Below are 22,436 nucleotides of genomic sequence, written 5' to 3' on the forward strand. Positions count from 1 at the left end.
ACACACACAGATACCATGAAATGACAGTATTAAGAAGGAAGAAATTTAATTTCTTGGTTAGAATGTATAAGTGAAAGGAGGGAGCTTTAGATGCTGTGAGGATATTGAGAGGAAAACTGGTATTTCTAAGATTTCACACCAACCTTAAAAGAAATAAAATCATATTTCAAGAACTGCAGTGCGTAAAGAATTGGTTTTTTAATGTAATTAGATCTAGATCACCTTGTTAATATGTGAAAAAAAGGCTTCTTCCATACCAATATATAAATATATATGTACACACAAAACACGAACTATAATTCATAGCAACTTTAAAAAAGATTAAGCACTGGCACTCTCAATAATTTCTCCAACAGGACACTGAAATACAGACACTTGAAATTTGCTCCATAGGGTTTTCAGCGCTGTGACCTTTCAGGAGCACATAGACAGGCCTGTCTTTCAAGGCACATCTGGGTGAGTTCAATCCACCAACCTTTCCGCTAATAATCTGAACCTTTTCAGCTACCCAGGGCCGCCCTACTTCACTCTTTCACTGTGTAAAGTAATTATTATACAAGATAAGGGACCTTTTCAACACTGCAGTGTCGCTGACCCTCTAAGATCTGAAGTATATGGGTTAGTGGCATTACACGGGCCTCCCATCTTCCCTTCATTCCTAATTTTCGCCGCTCTGACTCTAGGAATATGCAGGGTTTGTGCTCCAAGAAGCCGTCGACCTTTTAAGGACTGTGCTTCTTTGGTAGCAGAAACTGTGGTTCTGAAACAGGCTGTCAGCCATACTGAAAACCCCAGTCAACACCCCTCCCCCCTCCCCCTCCCCCCTTTGTCTTGCTAACCACAAGCTTGTTTTGAGCAGGAAGTCGCAGCAGGTACTGGCTGGGTCCATTGACTAGCCCTAGTCATGCCTTGAAGCATGCACAGATTGAGATCACATGCTTCACCTGACCCTCTCCCCACCCCAATATAGGCAGGGGAGGGCTAAAAGCAGAAGACTCCAGGTACCAAACCCAACCCCTGAGGCCACTGAAAACCAAAAGCTCCCCAGCTCCCCTAGTCAGCCAGCACGTGGCCATAAGGTCACTAGACCCCAGGTGCTCCTCGTATATGCAGACAGTAAACTTGCCACTTTCTGTTACCCTTGCAATCAGTGTCCATCTTATTTCAATCAGCTAATAAGACAGGACCAGAACCCGAGTGGTTAGGTTACAGTTCAATTCCCAGTACCCAATCTAGCACAGACTACACACCCAGGGTGTGTGATCTCAATAAATCGTTCGTCGCCTGCATTAAGACCGTTCAGCAACATCACATTTTATATCGGACCAACTACGACCGGCTGTATGGTTTCTCACACAATCGTGATGAAAATTTCTGCCTTAACGCCCAAGAAATTCCTCGAAAGCTACCTGTATTAAATGTTTTCCTCCTGAAACTGGGATAAACATGCTCCTAAACGTACGTACTATTTCCAAGTCATGTTTTTTGATTGTTCATCAGTCCTAAATACATATACCCATTAAAGGAGGAGGTTATAGTCCTCGCCACAATCTTCATTTCCCCAGGACCACTAATAATCAACAAAAGTCCTGCCTGATGAAGGACACAAAAGAAAGAGGAGCCGTTTCAGGCAGGGAGACTGTGATCACTATGCCCCTTGAAGTAACAACAGATTTGCATTTGAGTTCAGACACTGCTACTTAGTAGATATTTGTCTACGCGCGAGGTATTAAATTTCTCCGAGATTATTAGACTTCTGTAAAACGATACAAATCGTCGCTCCCTGGCAGTGGTGTTTCGAGGCTCAGAGAAGGTCCCTTAGACGAAGTCCTCGACCCCGTGCCCAGCCCTCCAGAAACAGCTCAGTAAACGGTAAATATACGCAGGGGCCAGCAGTGACTGAGGGCTGAGGAGCAGCTCAAGGTAACCGCGCACCTGTGTCTCCACAACACATGGGGACGCGCCATTCAGACGTCGGGAGCGACCCGAGACCCCAGGAGGCCCGGGACCCTGCATGTCTCCGCGTTTCCTTAGCAGCACAGGTCTGCGCGGCTCCCACCACCTCACCTGTCCACGCACCGACACACACAGGCCTCCAGGAAGCAGTTGCTGCCACACACCGGAGGAGCCGGACGGACGCCGACCAAGGAGGCACACTTCTGCTTCCGGTGAGCAGGAGAAGCAGCAGGACTCCAACAGGAACACAGAAACTAGTGATTCATCTCATTCATTGGATATATGGGAAAAAGTAAAACAAAATAGCAATGAAAATATTCATGAATTTCTCAAGGAAAGCAGGTGATATGGCCAGGTAGCATTCAAACCAAGGAAGCACTGAGCATTGCATATTTGCAATTTATTTGTCTAACAGAGCACACACGAGTAGGAAAAAAATAAGCATATAAAATCACAGCTGATCTTAGGTACAATCAGGTAGGTTCCAACTCATAGTCACCATACGTACGACAGAACCAAACATTGTCCGGTCCTGCACCATCTTCACAACCATTGCTATTCTTGATCCCATCATTGCAGCCACTGTGTCAATCCACCTCATTTAAGGTCTTCCTCTCTTTCTTCTACTTTAACAAGCATGATGCACTTCTCCAGGGGCTTCTCCCTCCTGATAATAGTCAAAGTACGTCAGACGAATTCTCGCCATCCTCGCTTCTAAGTAGCATTCTGGTTGTACTTCTTCCAAGACACATTCCTTCGTTTTTCTGGCAGTCCACAGTATATTCAATATTCTTTACCAACACCGCAATTCAAAGGCATCAGTTCTTGAGTCTTCCTTATTCATTTCCAGCTTTTGTATGCATATGAGGTGAGTGAAAATACTATTCGTTGGGTCAGGTGCACCTTATTTCTCAAAGTGATATTTCTGCTTCTAACAGTTTAAACTGGTCTTTTGCAATAGTTTTGCCCAATTCATCATTTGATTTCTTGACTGCTGCTTCCATGGGTAAAAGTTTCTGTAAAAAATAGCTCTAAGAAACTCAATAGGAGGATGCTCTTTAGTAGCAATTACAGAGGGGCAAATCAATACCATAGACATACCATTTCACTTCCACTAGGATAGCCAAATTTAAAAAATCAGGAAAAAAAAACAAGTTAGGATGTAGGGAAATTGGAAACACCTATTGCTAGTCGGAATGCAAAATGGTAAAGCCCTCCAGCAAAACTGTAGTGGTTCCTCAAAAACTAAAAATAGAACTTCCATGTGACCAAGCATCTCCACTCCTACTTACATAACCAAAAGACTTGCAAGCAGAGGCTCAGAGACTTGTACATCCATGTTCACTGCAGCACTGTTCACAATAGCCAAAAAGTAGAAGCAACATAAATGCCCATCTACACTTGAACGGATAAACAAAATGTAGAAGAAATGAACTATCAGTACACATGCTACAATACAGATGGAGCTGGGAGACATTCTGCTGAGTGAAATAAGTCAATCGCAGAAGGACAAATACTGTACAACTTGACTGATGTAAAAATGCAAACCCAAATCCACCGCCATCCAGTCGATTCTGACTCATGGGCAATCCTATAGGACAGAATAGAACTGCCCTATAGGGCTCTAAAGCTGTAATATTTACGGAAGCAGACCGTTACATCTTTCTCCTGTGGAGTGACTGATGAGTTCAAACCGCCAACCTTTCAATTAGCAGTCGAGTGCTTAACCACTCCAATACCAGGGCTCCGTAAAAAGACAAGAAAAGCAAATGTGTGGAGAAGAAATTTCATTAGTGGTTATTGAGGTGAGAGGGAAAGGAAAACGAAAATGAGATGGGGTTAAAGGTGATAGAAATACCACATTGATTAAGGGCAGTGTTGCGTGGCTGATTATTCTATTAACTACCGATAAGTTGGAACCTGTAAAAAGTTGAATTAGCAAAATTTGTGTAATATATTCACAACGCTAACAACAACAACAAAAGTACTTGCTGAGGCTGCTTAAATCTCATGAGATTTAGAGGTTTATGACCATGAATTCATGAGACATCCCAGTTAATTGGCCTAATGACACGTTTGGTGCTTCTGTTCTACCTTCTAGTTTGTTGTGTAGTGCCAGGTGTCTTAAAAGCTTACGAGCTGCCATCCAAGATACACAGGTGGACTCTGTTCACCTGGAGCAACAGAAGAAGGAGAGTCAAGAATAGGAGGAAGATATGGAATACGTGGCTACTTGGCTCCATGAACAACTGCCTTCTTTGCCATGTGATCAAAAGAACTGGCTTGTGCCTGGCTACAATTACTGAACCTTTTGATCAAAGATTTTATAAAAGAATCCTGATGAAAAGGGGGAAAATGCAGGACAGAATTTTTTAAAATTCATGGACTCCAGACTTTCTGGAGCCATGAACGTTGGATAAACCCCTGAAACTCTTCCCCTGAGATAATCTTTAAACCTTAAACCAGTAAGAATTCCCTGAAGTCTTCTTAAAACCAAACGATGTTTAGCTTAACTACTGAAAAATGTCTGCATTGAACATTATAAACTTTTAAAAACTGTAAGCTATCAAATTGACAGCAACAACTCCAAAGATTTGACAGGAATCTCAGGAGTCAGTGAATTTATGTTAATAGGGGAAGAACAGCTTAGAAAAGGATGACGAGAATGGTTGCACACCTTGAAGAATATCATCTGTCACTAAATTGTACATATGGAAACTGTTGGATTGGGGTATGGTTTGCTGTGCATATTCTCAACAAAAACAAAAAATTTAGAAAAAAAATTTTAGATTCAACAAAAGATATATAAGAAAGACTGTTTAAAAGATTTATTGAATGTGTTATCAGTTACATGAAATGTGTTGTCAAATCAAAAGTGTCAAATTTTCTTTGGGTTAAAAATTTATGTGTCAGCGTGCCTGATACTAGACAACAAGCACATGATACTGTCATAATTTTATTTTTTAATTAGTCATTATTTCTTTTGAATCTAGCATCATCTGAGGCAATGTTTTTAATGGGGCATTCCCATCATTTACCTATGGAGTTTTTTTTTAATTACTGTTCAGATGTTTAGAGACTTAACCCAAAACACCAAAACCAAATCTGTTGCTGTCTAGTCAATTTTGAGTAGAACTACCCCATAGGGATTCCAAGGAGTTGCTGGTGGATTTGAATCACTAACCTTTGGTTTAGCAGCAGAGCTGATAACAACTGTGCCACCAGGGCTCCAAAAACTTGATGATCTTGTTATATTTGGGGTATCCTGTATTTTTACACAAATAACGAGGGCCTCCTGTTTTTCGTTGCCAACTGCACCTTCCCCCCACAAGGCATTTTCATAAGTGCCGCTATACCAATTTTTTTCATGTTGCTGTAATAAAAACTAGCATACAGCGCTTAACAAAATACTTCATGGGAAAAGGCACGGCTGCAAAACAAAAATAGAAGGTACATATTGTTTGTGTAAAAATATGGTACCCTGACTATATAGTATTACATCTCAAGATTACTATGTGTTGTATCCAAAGTTCTTTGAAGATAAGGTTAGTTATTGTTTAGAAATTTTTTTCAATTTACTTCATTTGACTTTGCATTACTTTTGTAATTAGTTTCCATCAGATCTTCCACTTTTATGAATTATTATAAGTTAACCATGGCGTTTGAAAGTTTTGTCATTTGCATATAAGTTTTTATTTTGCTGCCTCACTGAAAATCCTTGATCAAAATAGTCCTACAAAAGATGGACTACATTGGACTTGTGAAAAAAGGTGTGATATTTTGAAGATGGAATACACTAGGCTGAATGAAGATTTCCAGAACTCTCGTGTAGAAGTTGATGGGTATACAGACTGTTCCTGACCCAGGATTCTGTGGAACTGAAATTAACTACATAGGACTGAGTGGACTAAAAGATTACTATGATTACACTTACTAGATCAGAGTCAAGCTTCACAACAAAAGAGGACAGAAGAACATCATAAACTTACTAGTCTGTGAGGCCAGCTCACAAATCAAGCTTCTGCCCTTAAACAACATAAGAGAAAACAAATAGGGATTCCAGTTTCTTAAAAGGTATACAGCATTTCTTTGGTAAGATCAAGTCAATTCCACAAAAACACAGGTTTTAGGTAAAACTGATTAACTTGCCAGAGTCTCACATGGAGGTATATCAGACCCTCTGACAAAAACTGATCACCAAAAAAGTGCCCCACAGAGGAAAATAGACAATGCAAATGGGAACTCATTTTCCCAAAGTGATCACTGAAATTCCGAAATTATAGCGTTTTGAAACATGAACCCCAAACCAGTGCCCAGTAGAGGGAGCCCCAGGCTCACCTGTTGTCTTACTCATCTAGTGCTGTTATATCAGAAATTCCCCAAGTGGATGGCTTTAACAGCTCTTTTCACTTTCTTCTGAGTCCTCACCACAATTGTCTTTGATGTCCAGAATTCCACCAACACTCTCTTCAAGGCAATCTACGCTTCTACTCTTAGGCACTTTAAAACTCGTCCAGCCTCTATCCATTCCCAGTTGAAAAACAGCTTCCACATATTAAAAAAAAAGCAGCACGCCACCACCCCACTCCTACTGCCAAATTCTTAGTTACCTAGTGCTGCTATAACAGGAATACCACAGGTGGATGGCTTTAATAAACAGAAATTTGTTCTCTCACTGTCTAGAATACTGCAAGTCCAAATTAAGGGTGCCATCTCCAGGGGAAGGCTTTCTCTCTTTTAGCTCTTGGGGAAAGTCCTTGTCATCAGTCTTCCCCTGGTTAAGGAATTTCTCTGCACAGGTTTGCAAGACAATTTTTTCTGAGAATGTACAGGTTAGGTACACTGTTTGTATCCAGGGACCCTGGGGAAAAGCTGACAACATTCTTTCTTAGCTTGGTTACAAAGAGAAACATTTCTTTAGATACCAGATTAAGCCTGTCGGAAAATTAACTGTTGTCATGTAAAGTGGAAATAACAAAATGGAATCATGAGGCCGAGGCTCGAGCTAGCCTTTTTAGATTCACCGGACGCTTCTATTTTCAAAGCTCTTACACAGAGGGAAAGGAAAATCAAAGAAGTATCCACATTGTTAGATTATGTGTCTATCATGGCACAGAGAATTGGATTACTGATCTGTGGACGTCGAGTGGATTGCAACTCATAAGGACTCTATAGGACAGAGTAGGATTGCCCCATAGGGTTTCCAAGGCTATAGTTTTTACAGAAGCAGACTGCCACATCTTCCTTCCGCAGAGCAGCTGGTGGGTTTCAAAGGCCTATCTTTCGTTAGGAGCTGAACACGTAGCCACTGTGCTAACAGGGCTCCTTTTTCATTATTGAAAAGATGAAAATAAACACATTTAGATATCCTTGGGTCAAATTCTACTCCACCGAAACTACAATTTAGAGGCTTCCTGACATAAACAACTTGGTTATTTAAAAATGAGAGGTGGCAAACTACAGAATGTGTATCTTTTCATGATTCGAGAGCCAACTCCCATGATAAGGAAAACAGTTGATGAACTGTTGTAGATGGAAGAAAGGAGAATTCTCTGACTAAACCTCTGTGTTGCACATCCCTTCTTTTGCCTGTTAATTTTTTAACTCCCAGCGGATCAGCAGTTCTATCCAAGGACTTTTCTGACTTGGACACGCCCACCCACCCTCACGTCTTGGCGATTCTTGGAATTTGGGATTTTAGAGATGTAAAGACCCCACATCCAGCCTAGTCTCTTATCCAGGTGGGTGAGGGGTAGAATGCAGATGCATAGGCCCTTCAGATGTCAACATAGCAAGGTTATATAAGTTTTTGTATGAGCGACTTATCTGATTTGTAAACTTAAAAAAAAATTTTTTTTTACGTAAAGCGCAATAAAAATAAAAAATGATGAAGAAGGAAGTGGTTTGTGAGAGATATTTACAACGTTAAAAAATGAAGTAGATGCTGAATCAGCTTAAATCTGTTCAGATTTGTTTACTCGGTTTGGAGGTTTAGGATCATGGTTTCATGGGATATTCTGATTAAGTGGCCTAATCACATGTTTAGTACTTATACCTTCTAGTTAGTTGTGTAGTGCCTGGGGTCTTAAACACTTACAAGGAGCCATGAAAGACATAACAGTCGGTCTGTATTCACCGGCAGCAACAGAGGAAAAACTTGAGTCAGGAATATAAAGAACATATGGAAAGTGTAGATAATTGTCTCCATGAAAAACTGCTTCCAATACCATGAGACCAGAAGAACTGGGTGGTACCTGAGTACCATTACTGAACATTTTGATCAAAGGCTCTGTAGAAGAATCCTCATAAAAAGGGATAAAATATAGATAAGAATTTCAAATTCTCATGGACTCCAACTTCCTGAATCCATGAAGGTTGAATGAACCCCTGAAAATATTGCCCTGAGATAAACATTAAACCTTAAACCAAAAATATCCCCTGAAGTCTTCTTAAACCTAAACAATTGTTTAACTCGTCAAAAATGCCTACCTTGAGCATCGGGCCCTTTCAGGAACTATCTATGTGGGATCAAACTGACAACAGCAGCAGGAAAGATTAGATAGGAAACTTAGGGAGCAATGAATTTATGTTAATGGGGGAAGAAGAACTCAGAAAAGGAGGACGAGAAGGGTGACACAACTTGAAGAATGCAATCAATATCACTAAATGGTACATGTAGAAACTGTTGAATTGCTGTATGTTTTGCTGTGTATATTCTCAACAACAACAAAATAAATACAATTCGGAGAAGGTCCTTATCTCTTCCCGAGGTGCTCCCGAGTGTTCTTCATGTGGCTTGTCAACTCTCTTCCTCCATCTCAGCTTCTCTGGCTTACTTGTTGGGTCTCTTTTATATCTCAAAAGACATTGACTCCAGACACAGCCAGCACTAATCCTGTCTCATTAGCATAACACAGGCAACCCATTCCCAAATGGGAATATGACCACAGATATATAGGGCAGGATTTATGACAATACTTTTGGGAGACACAATTCAGTCTGTAACATTCCATGTTTTGGCCGCCAAATTGAATATATCTGCCACATGCAAAACCCATTCACCCCATCACATCATTCCAAAAGTCTTAAATCAATTCTAAGTTCAAAATCTCATCTTCCAAGTCATCTAAATCAAATACGGGTGAAACTTTAGGCATATTCCATCCTCGGACAAAATTCCTCTTCATCTGTGAACCTGCGAAATCTAGGTTACAAATTATCTGTTTCCAAAGTACAATAGTAGAACAGACACAAGGTTGACATTTCCATCACAAGAGGGGCAAATTAGAGGGCAAGAAGGGATAAGGGGCACCAAGTAAGTCCAAAACCCAGCACCCCAACATATATTATCACTCAAGGCTTCAAAATAATCCTCTGGTCTCTGAGAACATCCAGGCAATAACCCTGCATTCCAGAGTCTAGGTGTTGACCATGATCTTCGGATTCTGGGTGTAGGCCCCTGAATCCTGAGCTTGATCTTGGCCTTTGAAGCCCACTGAGATGGCAACACTGCTCCCTTGCCTTGGGCGGCCCCATTCTTGTAATCCCTCTGGCAGCCCCACCACCTCAAACCCAACAAGCCCTGTTCTTTTTTGTATGTGTGCTTTAGTTGAAAATTTACAGCTCAAGTTAGTTTCTAATACAAAAGTTTATACACACATTGTTATGTGACCCTAGTTGCTACCCGTGTAATGTGACCACACATTTCTCCCTTCCACCCCAGATTTTCCTTGTCCATTCAACTAGCTCCTATCCCTTTCGCTGTCTCATCTCGCCTCTGGACAGGAGCTGCCCATTTAGTCTTGTGTATCTGCTTGAACTAAGAAGCACACTCTTCATGAGTATCATTTAATGCGTTATAGTGCAGTCTATTCTACGTCTGAAGAGTTGGCTTCGGGAATGGTTTTACTTTTGGGTGAACAGAGAATCCGGGGGTCATGTTTTCGGGGGTTCCTCCAGTCTCAGTGAGACCACTAAGTCTGGTTTTTTACTAGAATTTCAGTTCTGCACGGTGCTTTTCTCCTGCTCTGTCAGTGGTCCCTATTGTGTTCCCTGTTAGGGCAGTCATTGGTGGTAGCTGTGCACCATCTAGTTCTTCTGGTGTCAGGGTGATGGACCCTCTGGTTTATGTGGACCTTTCTGTCTCAGCACTACACAGTCATTCAAAATCCTTGGCTTGTCAGCATGCTGGGTGCTCTTCCTGACCCTTTGACTGTGCTGGTACTTTCTGTGCAGTGAAATCCCACGCTATTTCTGTGAGCTCACCAAAGTCCTCAAGCTTGCCTACTCCAACACCTTCATCAATAACCTTGTGTTATATATTGTGACAGACATCATGGTTTTTCTTCCTCTTGCTCGGATCCTTTTCATATATGCCAAACTGCGTATTATATACTGAGCATCTGAAGAAAGGAAGGGAAGTGACTTAGTTACCTAGAGTTGCTGTAACAGAAATACCAGAAGTGGCTGGCTTTAACAAATTAATTTTCTCACAGTTTAGGAGGCTAGAAGCCTAAATTCAGGGTGCTGCCTCTAGGGAAATGCTTTCTCTTTCCGTGGGTTCCGGGGAAAGTCCTTGTCTCAGGTCGTGTTTCTCTGTTCCCTGATGATCTTCACGTGATCTGGCATGTCTTTCCCTCGATCTCTGCATGTTTGTTAGGTTGCTTGCTTAAAATTTCTCTTTTTATATCTCAAAACAGATTTCTGAGATTACAAAAATGATCCATAATATCTTCACTAACACTGTCTCATTAATATGAGAAAACCCACTCCCAGACTGAATTATAACCACAGGGATAGGGTTTAGGATTTACAACACAGATTTCTGGGCGACACAATTCAATACATAACATTTCACTTTTGACTCCCCCCAAATGCGTGTCTTCACGGCATGCAAAAAACATTCACGTCACACCATCCTAAATGTCTTAAATCAACTCCAAGCCCAAAATCTCATCTTCTGAATCCTGAAAATCAAAGATGTGTCAAAATTCCTTTGCATCTGTAAACCTGTGAAACCTAGACTACAAGTCATCTGTTTCCAAAGTACAATGGTGGAATAGGCACAAGGTAAATATTTCCATTACAGATTGGAGAAATCGGAGGGAAAGAAGGGATAATAGGCACCAACCAAGTCCAAAACCCAGCAGAACAAATTTCATTGTTTCTAAAGGCTTGAAAATAATGCTCTGTTCCCTGAGAGCATCTGGGCAAGGTTCCCACCCTCCAGAGCGTGGGTGTTGGCCACGCTTTCTGGATTCTGGTTGGAGGTCTCTCGGCTTGGGGTTTCACACCTAACTTCCAAGGCCACTGGGTTGCCTACTCTGCTCCCTTGGCTTTAGGTAGCCCTATCCTCCTAGTCCACCTGAGCGGCGACTATTTCCCCTCGACCCTGGCAGACACCATTCTCCTGCCCCTTGAGCATGGCAACCCCACTCCCTCAGCTTTCAGCAGCAGACCAATCCTCTTGACACAACTGAATGGCAGCCCCACATGCCAAAACCGAGATGCTGGAGATTTAAGTCTTTGAAACCCAGGAGGGTGTGTCTGCACCCTTTGAAACCCAGGAGTTCTTTTCTCCACCCTTTGACAATCAGTCAGCCCTGGTTCTGCTATTCCTTCCAACTTTTCTGCTGATCTCAGAGCAGCTGCAGAGATTATTCTTCTTTTGGAGGACAACAGATGTAGCTCCTCTGCCCACTTTCTTGCCTGTAGAATTCCAAGAGGCAGAGGGCTTTCCTTTTGCAGCCACGTCCTTGACAAACATTTTAGGACACGTGTCCTTAGTTTGTTCAACAGAATTTTCCAAACCTTTAAGTTCTGTTTTCATGTTGCACAGTTCACTTTTAAGTCCATCTCTTTCCTCTTGCATTTTACTATTAGCAGTAAGAAGAAACCATGTGACCTCTTTAAGACCTTGCTTAGAAATCCCCTCACCCTTCTATCCCAGGTCATCAGTTACAAGGTCTGCCTCCCACAGAACATTTGGACATAATTCAGGCAAGCTCCTTGACGTTGCCGAAAAAGAATTAGTCCTCCTCCATCGTCCAATCACATGTTCACCTTTTAAAGCACTAGCAGAAGCACATTTAATGTCCACATGTCTAGCAACATTCTGTTGATGGCACCATATGTATTCTCTAAAATGATGGAGAATTTTCTATGGCTCACCTCACTTCTTTCTGAGCCCTCACCAGAATTGCTTCTGATGTCCATAGCTCTACCGACCTTCGCTTGAAGACCATCTAGGCTTTGACTATTACGCACATTAAAACTCTTCCAGGCTTTTCCTATTACCCAATTCGAAAACCACTTCCACATTTTAGATATTTTTTAGAGCAGCATCCCACTGTCCCATAACAAATTCTTAGTTGTCTAGTGTTGATATAACAGAAATAACACAAGTGGGTGGCCGTAACAAACAAAGCTATTTTCGCAACAGTTTAGGGAGCTAGAAGTTCAAATTCAGGACACCAGCTCTAGTGAAGACTTCCTTTCTCTGTGGCCTCTGAGGGAAGGTCCTTGTCTCTTCTCAGCTTCTGATCTCTGTTTCTTGGTTATCTTCATGTGGTGTGGCATCTGTCTTCCCCCAGCTCTGCTCGCCTGCTTGCTCAATCTAATTTTTTTGCATCTCGAAAGAGACTGACTTAAGACATACCTTACACTGCTATTGCCTCAGTAACATAACCAAGAAACCCCACTCCCAAATAGCACTATATCCACAAGTATAGGGATTAAGGTTTATAACACATCCTTTGGGGGGATACAAATTCGATCCGTAACAGGAAGTATAAAACATTTTCTCCTGTGGGTCTCACCTCTCGTTTGTCTCCTTGTTCTACGAAGCCTGCCTGCTTATGTCTGTGTGTCACTTCTGCAGGGGTGTTTGCCGTTCTGTACACGGTGGTCGCTTCCATGACAAAGCCCTTCATCTACAACTTGGTGAACAAAGGCATAAAGGGAGCCCTGCAGACGTTTCTCTAGTGAGAGTTCCTGCCAGAGACACGGCCAATGTCCTGTGCTGGACACATGTGTCCATGGGTGATGGAACAGAGCAGTTAATAGTGTGAACTGTTAGGTTTTCCTTTCCTGGCTTAAAAATCTTGATGCCACCTTAATAGAAGGTGGTTTTGAGAAATATGCTTAGCTCCCCTGTGCCTCAGTTTCCTCATCTGGGAAAGAGAGGCTACGACAACATGTGCCACATGTGGTTGATATGAGGATTAAATGAGCTAATATGGTAAATCACCAGCACAAGAAATACCACGTGAAGTTCCAAGTAGATGTTGGCTATTGTTATGTAAAAGGGAAGTTTTGATGTGTCCCTGGATTTTGTCCCATACTGTTAGGCCAGTTTTTGTCCATGTGCAACGGCTTCCACCAGGGCTCCATAGCCCAGGATGCATGTAGGATGTTCAGCAGCCTCCTTGGCCTCTAAAACACTAGAGTGTATTAGCACGTGCCTCCCTCGCAGTGTTTCCAGATATTGCCAGATATCCTGAGGTGGAAAATGGTCCCCAGTTGAGAAGCACTGATGTAGGGGGAGTGTCTCCAAAACAGAAAGAAAACATTTCATAAGGCTATAAAGAAATAAATGGGGACTATATACTTGTCCCATCTGGGAATTTGGGAAATATGATTAGGGACTGGACTTGTGTTAAAATAGGAGCAGGAATGGAGACTTCCAATTTTCCTAGATTCGTACTTTCTACAATTCACTTCCTTTTTTTTTTTTTTTTTTATGGTGCCTTTCTAATCTTTGGCTGAAGAGTGAACCTGAGGAGTGACTTCAGTACTGAGTTAAAAGGCTGTCTGCGGGCCATACTCTCAGGGTTTCTCAGTCTCTGTCAGACCAGTAAGTCTGGTTTTCTCTTGTGAGTTTGGATTTTGTTCTACTTTTTCCTCCAGGTCTGTCTGGGATCCTCTATTGTGATCCCTGTCAGAGCAGTCGGTGTTGAAAGCAGGGCACCATCTGGTTGTGCTGCACTATCTGGTGGAGGCTGTGGTAGTTATTCATTAGTGCTTTGAACTAATCTTTACCTTGTGTCTGTGGTGTTCTTCATTATTCCTTGCTCCAGACAAGGTGAGAAAAGTGGAGCATCTTAGATGGCCACTCACGAGCTTTTAAGACCCCAGATGCTACTCAACAAAGTAGGATGCAGAACATTTTCGTTTTAAAGTGTGTTATGCCAATTGAGCTAAATATTAATGAGTCAATGGTCCCTAGCCCTCAGTCCAGTAATTCGGTCCCTCAGGGAATTTGGATTTGTCTATGAAGTTTCCATGACCTTGGCTTGATCAAGTTCTGCTGACTTCCCCAGTATTCCCTAGTGCCTTAGCCTTCATCAAAGCTACCTCTTAACTATTCACTAGTGTTTTTCTTTCCCTCCTCGCTCTTCCATTGTAACCATCAAAGATTGTTTCCGTGTCTAAAACTTCTTAAGTTTTTTAATAGTGGTCTCGAACAGTATTCGTCCTTTTGTGACTGACCCATTTCACTCATTAAAATGCCCTCCCAACTCATCCGTGTTGTGAGATGTTCCGCAGATTCATCATTCTTCGTTATATTTGCATAGTATTCCATTGTGTTCAGGTACCATAGGTTGTTTACCCATTGTCATGGATTGAATTGCATCCCCCCCCCCCAATATATCTCTCATTTTCAGTAGGTCATGATTCCCTTGTATGATTGTCTACCATTTTATCTTCTGATTTCTCTATCTGGTGTAAATCCTATCACTATGATGTAATAAGATGAATTAGCAGCAGTTATACTGATGAGGTCTACAAGCCTAGGTAGTGTCTTAAGGCGATCTCTTCTGAGATATAAAAGAGAGAAACCATCAGAGAGAGATGGGGATCTCATATCGCCAAGAAAGCAGTGCCAGCAGCAGTGTGTGTCTTTTGGACCTGAGGTTCCTGCACTGGGATGCTCCCAGAGCAAGGCAAGACTGATGACAACACAGAGAGAAAGTCTTCCCTTGGAGATGACAGTGCCTTGAATTCAGACTTCTAGCCTTCTGGACTGTGAGAGAATAAAATTTCTCTTTCTTAAAACCAACCACTTGTGGCATTTCTGTTATAGCAGCACTAGATGACTAAGACATCCATTCACCTGTCGATGGGCACTTAGGTTATTTCCATCTTTTTGCTATTGTAGACAATGCTGCAGTGAACATGGGTATGGGTATGTCTACTTGTGTGATGGCTCTTATTTCTCTAGGGTATATTCCTAGGAGTGGCATTGCTGAATCCTATGGTATTTCTATTTCTAGATTGTTTATGGAAGCACCAAATCGTCTTCCAAAATGGTTGTACCCCTTCACATTCTCACCAGCAGTGCGTAAGAGTTCCACTGTCCCTTGTCTTAGTCATCTAGTGCTGCTATAACAGAGATACCACAAATGCCTTCTCATCCTGCTTTTGGGCAGGAGCTACCTATTTGGTCTTATAAATCTAATTGAACTAAGAAGCACATTCCTCATGCTTATTACTTCCGGTTTTACACTCCTGTCTAATCTTTGTCTGATGAGTGGGCTTGGAGAATGGTTTCAGTTAGCGGTTCGCAGTGTGTCTGGGGGCCAAGGTCTCGGGGGCTCCTCCAGTCTCTATCAGACCATGAAATCTGCTCAAACATGAATCTGAGCTCTGTTCTACATTTTTATCCCGTTTTGTCCGAGACTCTGTGTTGTGTTCCCTGGTAGGACACTCATTGCTGGCAGCCAGGCACCATCTAGTTGTTCTGGTCTCAGGCTGGTGCAGTCTCTGGTTCATGTACTCCTTTAGTACTTTGGGCTAATATTTTCTGTGTGTGTTTGGTTTTCTTCATTCTCCTTTGTTCCAAATGGGATGGGATGCATAGAGAGATAGTATTGGTTGATGGTTGCACAACATTGTCAATGTAACTAATGCATTTGTACACTTCAGATGGTTAAAATGGCAAAATTTATTTTTTACATGCATTTTACAATAGTTTTTAAATTCACTTATAAGAAACAAAAACAAATGATGTCTACTTAGTTCATACGAAAAAGATATAAGAAACTTCAATAGATTCTGCAGCCCCTGTTATAAAAACAAAACAAAAATGGGATACCATAGTTTTCATAGTTTTGAAATTGACTTTGTTTTCAGAGACATGAGGATTTACTGAAAAATTGTGCATCAAGTACAGACTCCCCATGCATCCCACCTACACACAGTGTTTCTCCTATTGTTAACATGTTGCATTCCTGTGGTGTGGGATACGTTTGTAACAACGGGTACATCAATAGTGAGACGTGGTTTTCAACTAAAATACATAGATTTCATCAGGGTTCACTCTTTGTGTTTATACTCCTATAGGTTTTGACAAATGCATACTGTCATCAGTCCATCATTACATTTCCTACAGAATAGTTACACAGTTGTAAAAATTCACTGGGCTCCACCTATTCGTTCCTCCTCCCTCTCCCCAAACCCCTGGCAATCAATGATCTTTGTACTGCCTCTACACTTCATACTTTTCCAGAATGCCATAGGCTTGGGATCACACAGGATGTAGCTTTTCTAGACCGGCTTCTTTCACGTAGTGTGGATTTGAGATTCCTCCATAACTTTTCCTACCTTGATAGCTGAATTATTTTCATCACTGAATAATACACCGTTGTATGGATGTCTCACTATTTGTTTACACATTTACCTATTCAATGACATTTTGGGTGCTTTCAATTATTGTAACTATGTAGAAAGCTGCTATAAACATTTGTGAGCAGGTTTTTATATGGATATATGTTTTTAACTCATGTGGGTAAATACCTAGGAGTGTTACTGCTAGATCAGAATGGGAGGACTGTGTTTAGATTTCAAAGGAACTGTCAGCTTGTATTCCAAAGTGGAATTCCCATGGAATACAATTTTTTTCAAAAAACACTCTTAAACCAAATACAAGAAGAGTGTATTTCATTGTATACAAAATAACATCCATAAAAATATTAACAAATATAAAACCACATTTCCTCCTGGCTATTCCCTACAGGCTTATTTGTTATAGTCAAGGACTTTCCGAAAGGTAAAATTTAGCTTGGACTGAGAAAGTAACAAACACCGATGAGGACAAGCCCATAGTGAAAATGAAACTTTCATAGGCACAAAGGAATTCGAATGACCCCTTCTTGGAGGTAGTACTGTTTTGTTACACACTGAGAAACTTTGTTCTTTTATCACTGACTTTCAGAAACTTACTGTTTGAAATTATATAATTAAGGATGAAACACCCCCCTTTTGACAGAGTAGTCTCTCCACAGTGAGATCTTATATGTGATGTGAGGTATGATGAACAAGGAAAGGCTTTCTCACGCTCCTTACATTCCTAAGTCCTCCACTATGAGTTTTTATATGTCTTGTGAGGGAAGAGCAAGTTAGAAAGGCCTTCCCACATTCTTTACATTCATATGGCCTCTCTCCAGTATGAATTCTTCTATGTGTCATGAGGCCTGAGGACTGCCTAAAGGTTTTCCCACATTGCTTACATTCATAAGGCTTCTCTCCACTGTGAATTGTTATATGTGTGGTGAGGTTTGAGAGCTGACGAAAGGCTTTCCCACATTCCTTACATTCATAAGGCCTCTGCCCAGTGTGAGTTCTTATATGGTTAGTGAGGTTTCCTGAGTGACTAAAGGCTTTCCCACATTCCTCACATTCATAAGGCCTCTCTCCACTGTGAGTTCGCATATGCAAGGTGAGGTGTGAGGGATCTGTAAAGGCTTTCCCACATTCCTTACATTCATATGGCCTCTCTCCAGTATGAATTCTTCTATGTGTCATGAGGCCTGAGGACTGCCTAAAGGCTTTCCCACATTGGTTACATTCATAAGGCTTCTCTCCACTGTGAGTTCTTATATGTGTAGTGAGGTTTGAGAGCTGACGATAGGCTTTCCCACATTCCTTACTTTCATAAGGCCTCTGCCCATTGTGAGTTCTTATATGGTTAGTGAGGTTTCCTGAGTGACTAAAGGCTTTCCCACATTCCTTACATTCATATGGCCTCTCTCCAGTATGAATTCTTCTATGTGTCATGAGGCCTGAGGACTTGCTAAAGGCTTTTCCACATTGCTTACATTCATAAGGCTTCTCTCCACTGTGAATTTTTATATGTGTAGTGAGGGTTGAGAGCAGACTAAGGGCTTTCCCACATTCCTTACATTCATAAGGCCTCTGCCCAGTGTGAGTTCTTATATGCTTAGTGAGGTTTCCTGACTGACTAAAGGCTTTCCCACATTCCTCACATTCATAAGGCCTCTCTCCACTGTGAGTTCGCATATGCGAGGTGAGGTGTGAGGGATCTGTAAAGGCTTTCCCACATTCCTTACATTCATATGGCCTCTCTCCAGTATGAATTCTTCTATGTGTCATGAGGCCTGAGGACTGCCTAAAGGCTTTCCCACATTGCTTACATTCATAAGGCTTCTCTCCACTGTGAGTTCTTATATGTGAAGTGAAGTTAGAAGAATACCTAAATGTTTTCCCACATTCCTTACATTCGTAAGGCCTCTGTCCATTGTGAGTTCTTATATGTGTAATAAGGGATGAAGCCTGACTAAAGGCTTTCGCACATTCTGTACATTTATATGGCTTGTCTCCACTGTGAGTTTTTCTATCATTAGTGAGATGTGAGGAACACTTAAAGGCTTTTCCATATTCCTTACATTCATAAGGTCTTTCTCCACTTTGAATCCTTCTATGTACAATGAGGTTTGAGGATTGCCTAAAGTCTTTCCCGCATTCATTACATTCATAAGGCCTCTCTCCAGTGTGAGTTGTTATATGTGTAGTGAGGTATGAGGGCCAACCAAAGGCTTTCCCATGTTCCTTACATTCATAAGGCCTCTCTTCACTGTGAGTGCCTAAATGTGCAGTGAGGGCTGAGGAAAAATTAAAGGCTTTCCTAAATTCCCTACATTCATAGGGCTTATCTCTGTTATAGAAAAGGAGGGATAAAGGGTCACTAGAAGAACTTTCTTTACTTTCACCCTTGTGACCTCTCACATGTGTCCAAAAGGACGAGAAACTACAGAAATCTTTCCCATACTCATTACATTTATACTGATTGTCACTAGTGAGTGTTGTCACAGGATTCTTAAGAGTTGAGATACAAATGAAATCCTTCCCACATACCTCACACTTATGGGGTTTCTTGCCACTAAGAGGTCTCATAGGAGTGGTACCACCACAGGCTTCTCTAGATGTAATAAACTGACAGGCATGGTGGTTATGTGATGAGGGATCCATGATGGCTTTTTCACAGTCAGAGCATTCAAAAGGATTTACTTCTGGAGGATTTCTTTTCTGCACGGTAAGATTTGGAATCCGCCTGAAGGTTTTCCCACACGGATTGTCTCCATTTTTTTCACGGAGGTTTTCTACTGCATGAATTCTGTTAAAAACAGGCAACATGTTGTTGGAAATCAATTATTTCCACTTCACCATTACCTAACAAAGCGAACATGCAGTTTTTCGCTTGACTTCTCTCCTGTTTCATACTTCAAATCATCTAGCAGAAATAGTACCATAATCGTCACTGCTTTTCTAAAATATGAGGCTTTCTGATCATTGTGTTTAAGTGAAATATGTTTCAAATACTCAATGTCTGACACACATTTATGAAAAGGTTGTGAAAATTCTCTGAACACGTAAGTTTTCAGCAAAGTTTATACATACACAATATACGTACACACATATATATATTTATATATGTATAAGCACATATCAGGGCTTCAAACTGGTTTGTATTGCTTCAACAATTGCCCACGTAAATAACGGCATTGTTCGCGTTGGATATCTGTTGCCCATGGGATTTCAACCTGTGTTGGGAACAAACCACAGAGCCCTGAACAAAGATGGCAGCCAATCTCACAGCTTTCAGTGTGCGTCGCTGCCCACAGTACTGTCAATAATCTGATCTGCATGAATTCGAAAAAGTGTCAGGAACCTGCTGCAGAACACTCAATAACAGGACTGTGACAAGCAACACACATTCAAAGCAGTGTAGTGGGACATCGTCTTTGTGCAGGGCACTGCCAACTATTCTCTGCTCAGGTCAAAATCCAACAGGCTATGCAATGTGTACACCATCCTTCTTTATGTTTGCAATTACTGAACTGTTCTGAAACAGTTGGAAGCCTTGGTATATACACATCAACATATGAATGTGTATTTTAACGTCATCACAACTTAGGATTTTCTCCAGAAGCACCGTTTTCTCTTGTTGGAATGACACTCACCTCAAGCGACTCTCTTGGTTTTTATGATCATCTTTCTTACTGTGTGATTCAGAGGTTTCTCCCAACATGGAGGACCAGGTGTTATTTTTTATGTATCCCACCATTATATCTTTGCTGGGTAACTTTTCTCCATCCTTAAGGTTTCCAAAGTCTGACCCAAGAATTCAAGTTGAGGTTCGCAATATGAAACAAATGGAAAGAAATTATTTGGGGAAAAAAGACCACTGTTAATAAAGACGTAGCCACATTTCACTGTTTCAGCACTTTACCAATGGTTTAGAAGCAGTTTACTAGGACATACTTCTATGAACTTTGACAGTGACGGAGACATGAACAAGCGTAGTTAGAGCTAAGTAGAAATATACTGGACACGATATACATGTAACATTAAAAGAGGAAAAGGATCCGAATAACTGCAGCTGTGAAAGGATTGCTAAAGTCAGAAAAGGAAGCTCAGGTTTCTGTGAAGTTGTGTCTCTGGGAAAACAAATGTGTAGAGCTGACATGGTGCTCAGGAAGAAACGCTTATCATAAGGGAAGACAGTGAAGAGTAATGAGGAGTTCCTTGACATTGAGGCAATACTTTGCTCTTCAGGGTCTCTGAAGATAGACCGGTGTGGGTTGATTTGCAGCAAAATAATCATGTCAAACTTGTAATCAACACAGTAATACTCTACACGGTCCCCAAATACAATACTCTCTGTGCCCCAAAGTGACCCCTAAAGCCAGTGCTTACATTTACAACACTGAAAGAGCCTCAAGGCTTTTAATCACAAGAGAAATGAAAACTAAATATAATACATACTCCTTTGTGCTCACGGAAAGCCAAGATACATGAGCTCTGTGGGCCAAAGGACCATGCCTCCTTTATTTAATGATTTATTCTCATTCCTCAGCCCAAATTCTGGAGTAAACTTAATGAGTAAAATAGTTTTCTTCAGTAAAGGAATAATAGAAAACCGAAAAAAAAAAAAAGGAATCTGGTCCTACCTACTGAGGCCAGGTTTCTGAAGGTTTCGATCATCACATCTCTGTAGAGTTTCCTCTGAGTAAGATCCAGCAAAGCCCACTCTTCCGGGGTAAAGACCACAGCCACATCCTCAACAACCACTGAGTCCTAAAACATTGACACATTCTGCATCAGCAAGGTACCATGGACTTCAGTCTGTACAAGAATGAAGGGTGAGGCTGACAGTCCTGGGGAACAGAGAATTCTTAGGGATTTGACACAAGGTTCTGTGTACTATCAAGGTCTACTCTAGGGTATGGCCATCAGCCTCGTCCCTTCACTAACTACATTCACTTCCTCACTGATTGCTTTCTGTCTCACAGACGCCAGCACTGAAATTATCTCTCTACAGTTCGACTGCAACCAATTGCACTTGTATTCTCCTCTCTCTTTACCGTCTGGAATGGTTAGAAAACATAGCAGACATTAGAGAAATGCTCTCATTCAGATCTTCACTTCCTTGTGAACAAACAATTACCACTCCTTCCGTAAGCCCTACCAGAACACACTCAACAAAACATAAAGCACCGGGTGGAGACAGGATGATGTATAGTAACTGGTAAACACTGCAGAAGGGCAGTTTTGCTTTTGTTTCTCACAACCATGGGAGGACCAGGGGCCAATTATCAACACACTGGCAACCCAAACACTGAGCTGGTCATATTTTCTTCAACTCTTGGAGATAAGCATGTGGCTGATTCAGGTCAGGAGACTCTCATTCAACAGAGAGCACCAAGGCCCAAGGTGGGAATGTGATAGGTCCACAAACACAGTCTAATGTTAGAAGATGACAAGGAGCAAAACATCTGCAGAAACAACAACACCACACCCTTGTGTTTGCTCAGTGAGAAAAGCTTACCATTTCCATCTGGAAACCCTGGTGGCATAGTGGTTAAGTGCTACGGCTGCTAACCAAAGGCTCGGCACTTCAAATCCGCCAGGCGCTCTTTGGAATGTCTATGGGGCAGTTCTACTCTGTCCTATACGGTCGCTAGGAGTCGGAATCAACTTGATGGCACTTGGTTTGGTTTTTGGTTGGGATGACTGTAAAACATGATGAACGTAATCAGTGTCACCAAACTATAGATGTAAACGCTGTTGAATTGACAAAGATTTTGTTAGGTATAACTTCTACCACAAAAAAATTAATTTTATAAGTAAGCTGAAATGCAGATGGTTTATCGGTTAAATTGCCCGTGCAGCCTAGGAAA

The 22,436-nt window shown here is 41.5% G+C and overlaps 1 protein-coding gene across 1 annotated transcript; it reads right to left on the reverse strand.

Moving 5' to 3' along the window:
* Window positions 1-1,818: 1,818 nt before the first annotated feature.
* LOC135228867 (zinc finger protein 345-like) lies at window positions 1,819-19,389 on the reverse strand. Its single transcript, XM_064278003.1, has 3 exons — window positions 17,302-19,389; window positions 12,774-12,887; window positions 1,819-2,190 (listed from the first exon to the last, which is right to left on the reverse strand). The coding sequence occupies exons 1-3, from the start codon at window positions 19,387-19,389 to the stop codon at window positions 1,819-1,821; spliced, it is 2,574 nt and encodes an 857-aa protein (XP_064134073.1).
* Window positions 19,390-22,436: the final 3,047 nt, after the last annotated feature.

The sequence above is a fragment of the Loxodonta africana genome, chromosome X, assembly GCF_030014295.1.
Source record: "Loxodonta africana isolate mLoxAfr1 chromosome X, mLoxAfr1.hap2, whole genome shotgun sequence".
In the NCBI taxonomy this organism is placed as follows: domain Eukaryota; kingdom Metazoa; phylum Chordata; class Mammalia; order Proboscidea; family Elephantidae; genus Loxodonta; species Loxodonta africana.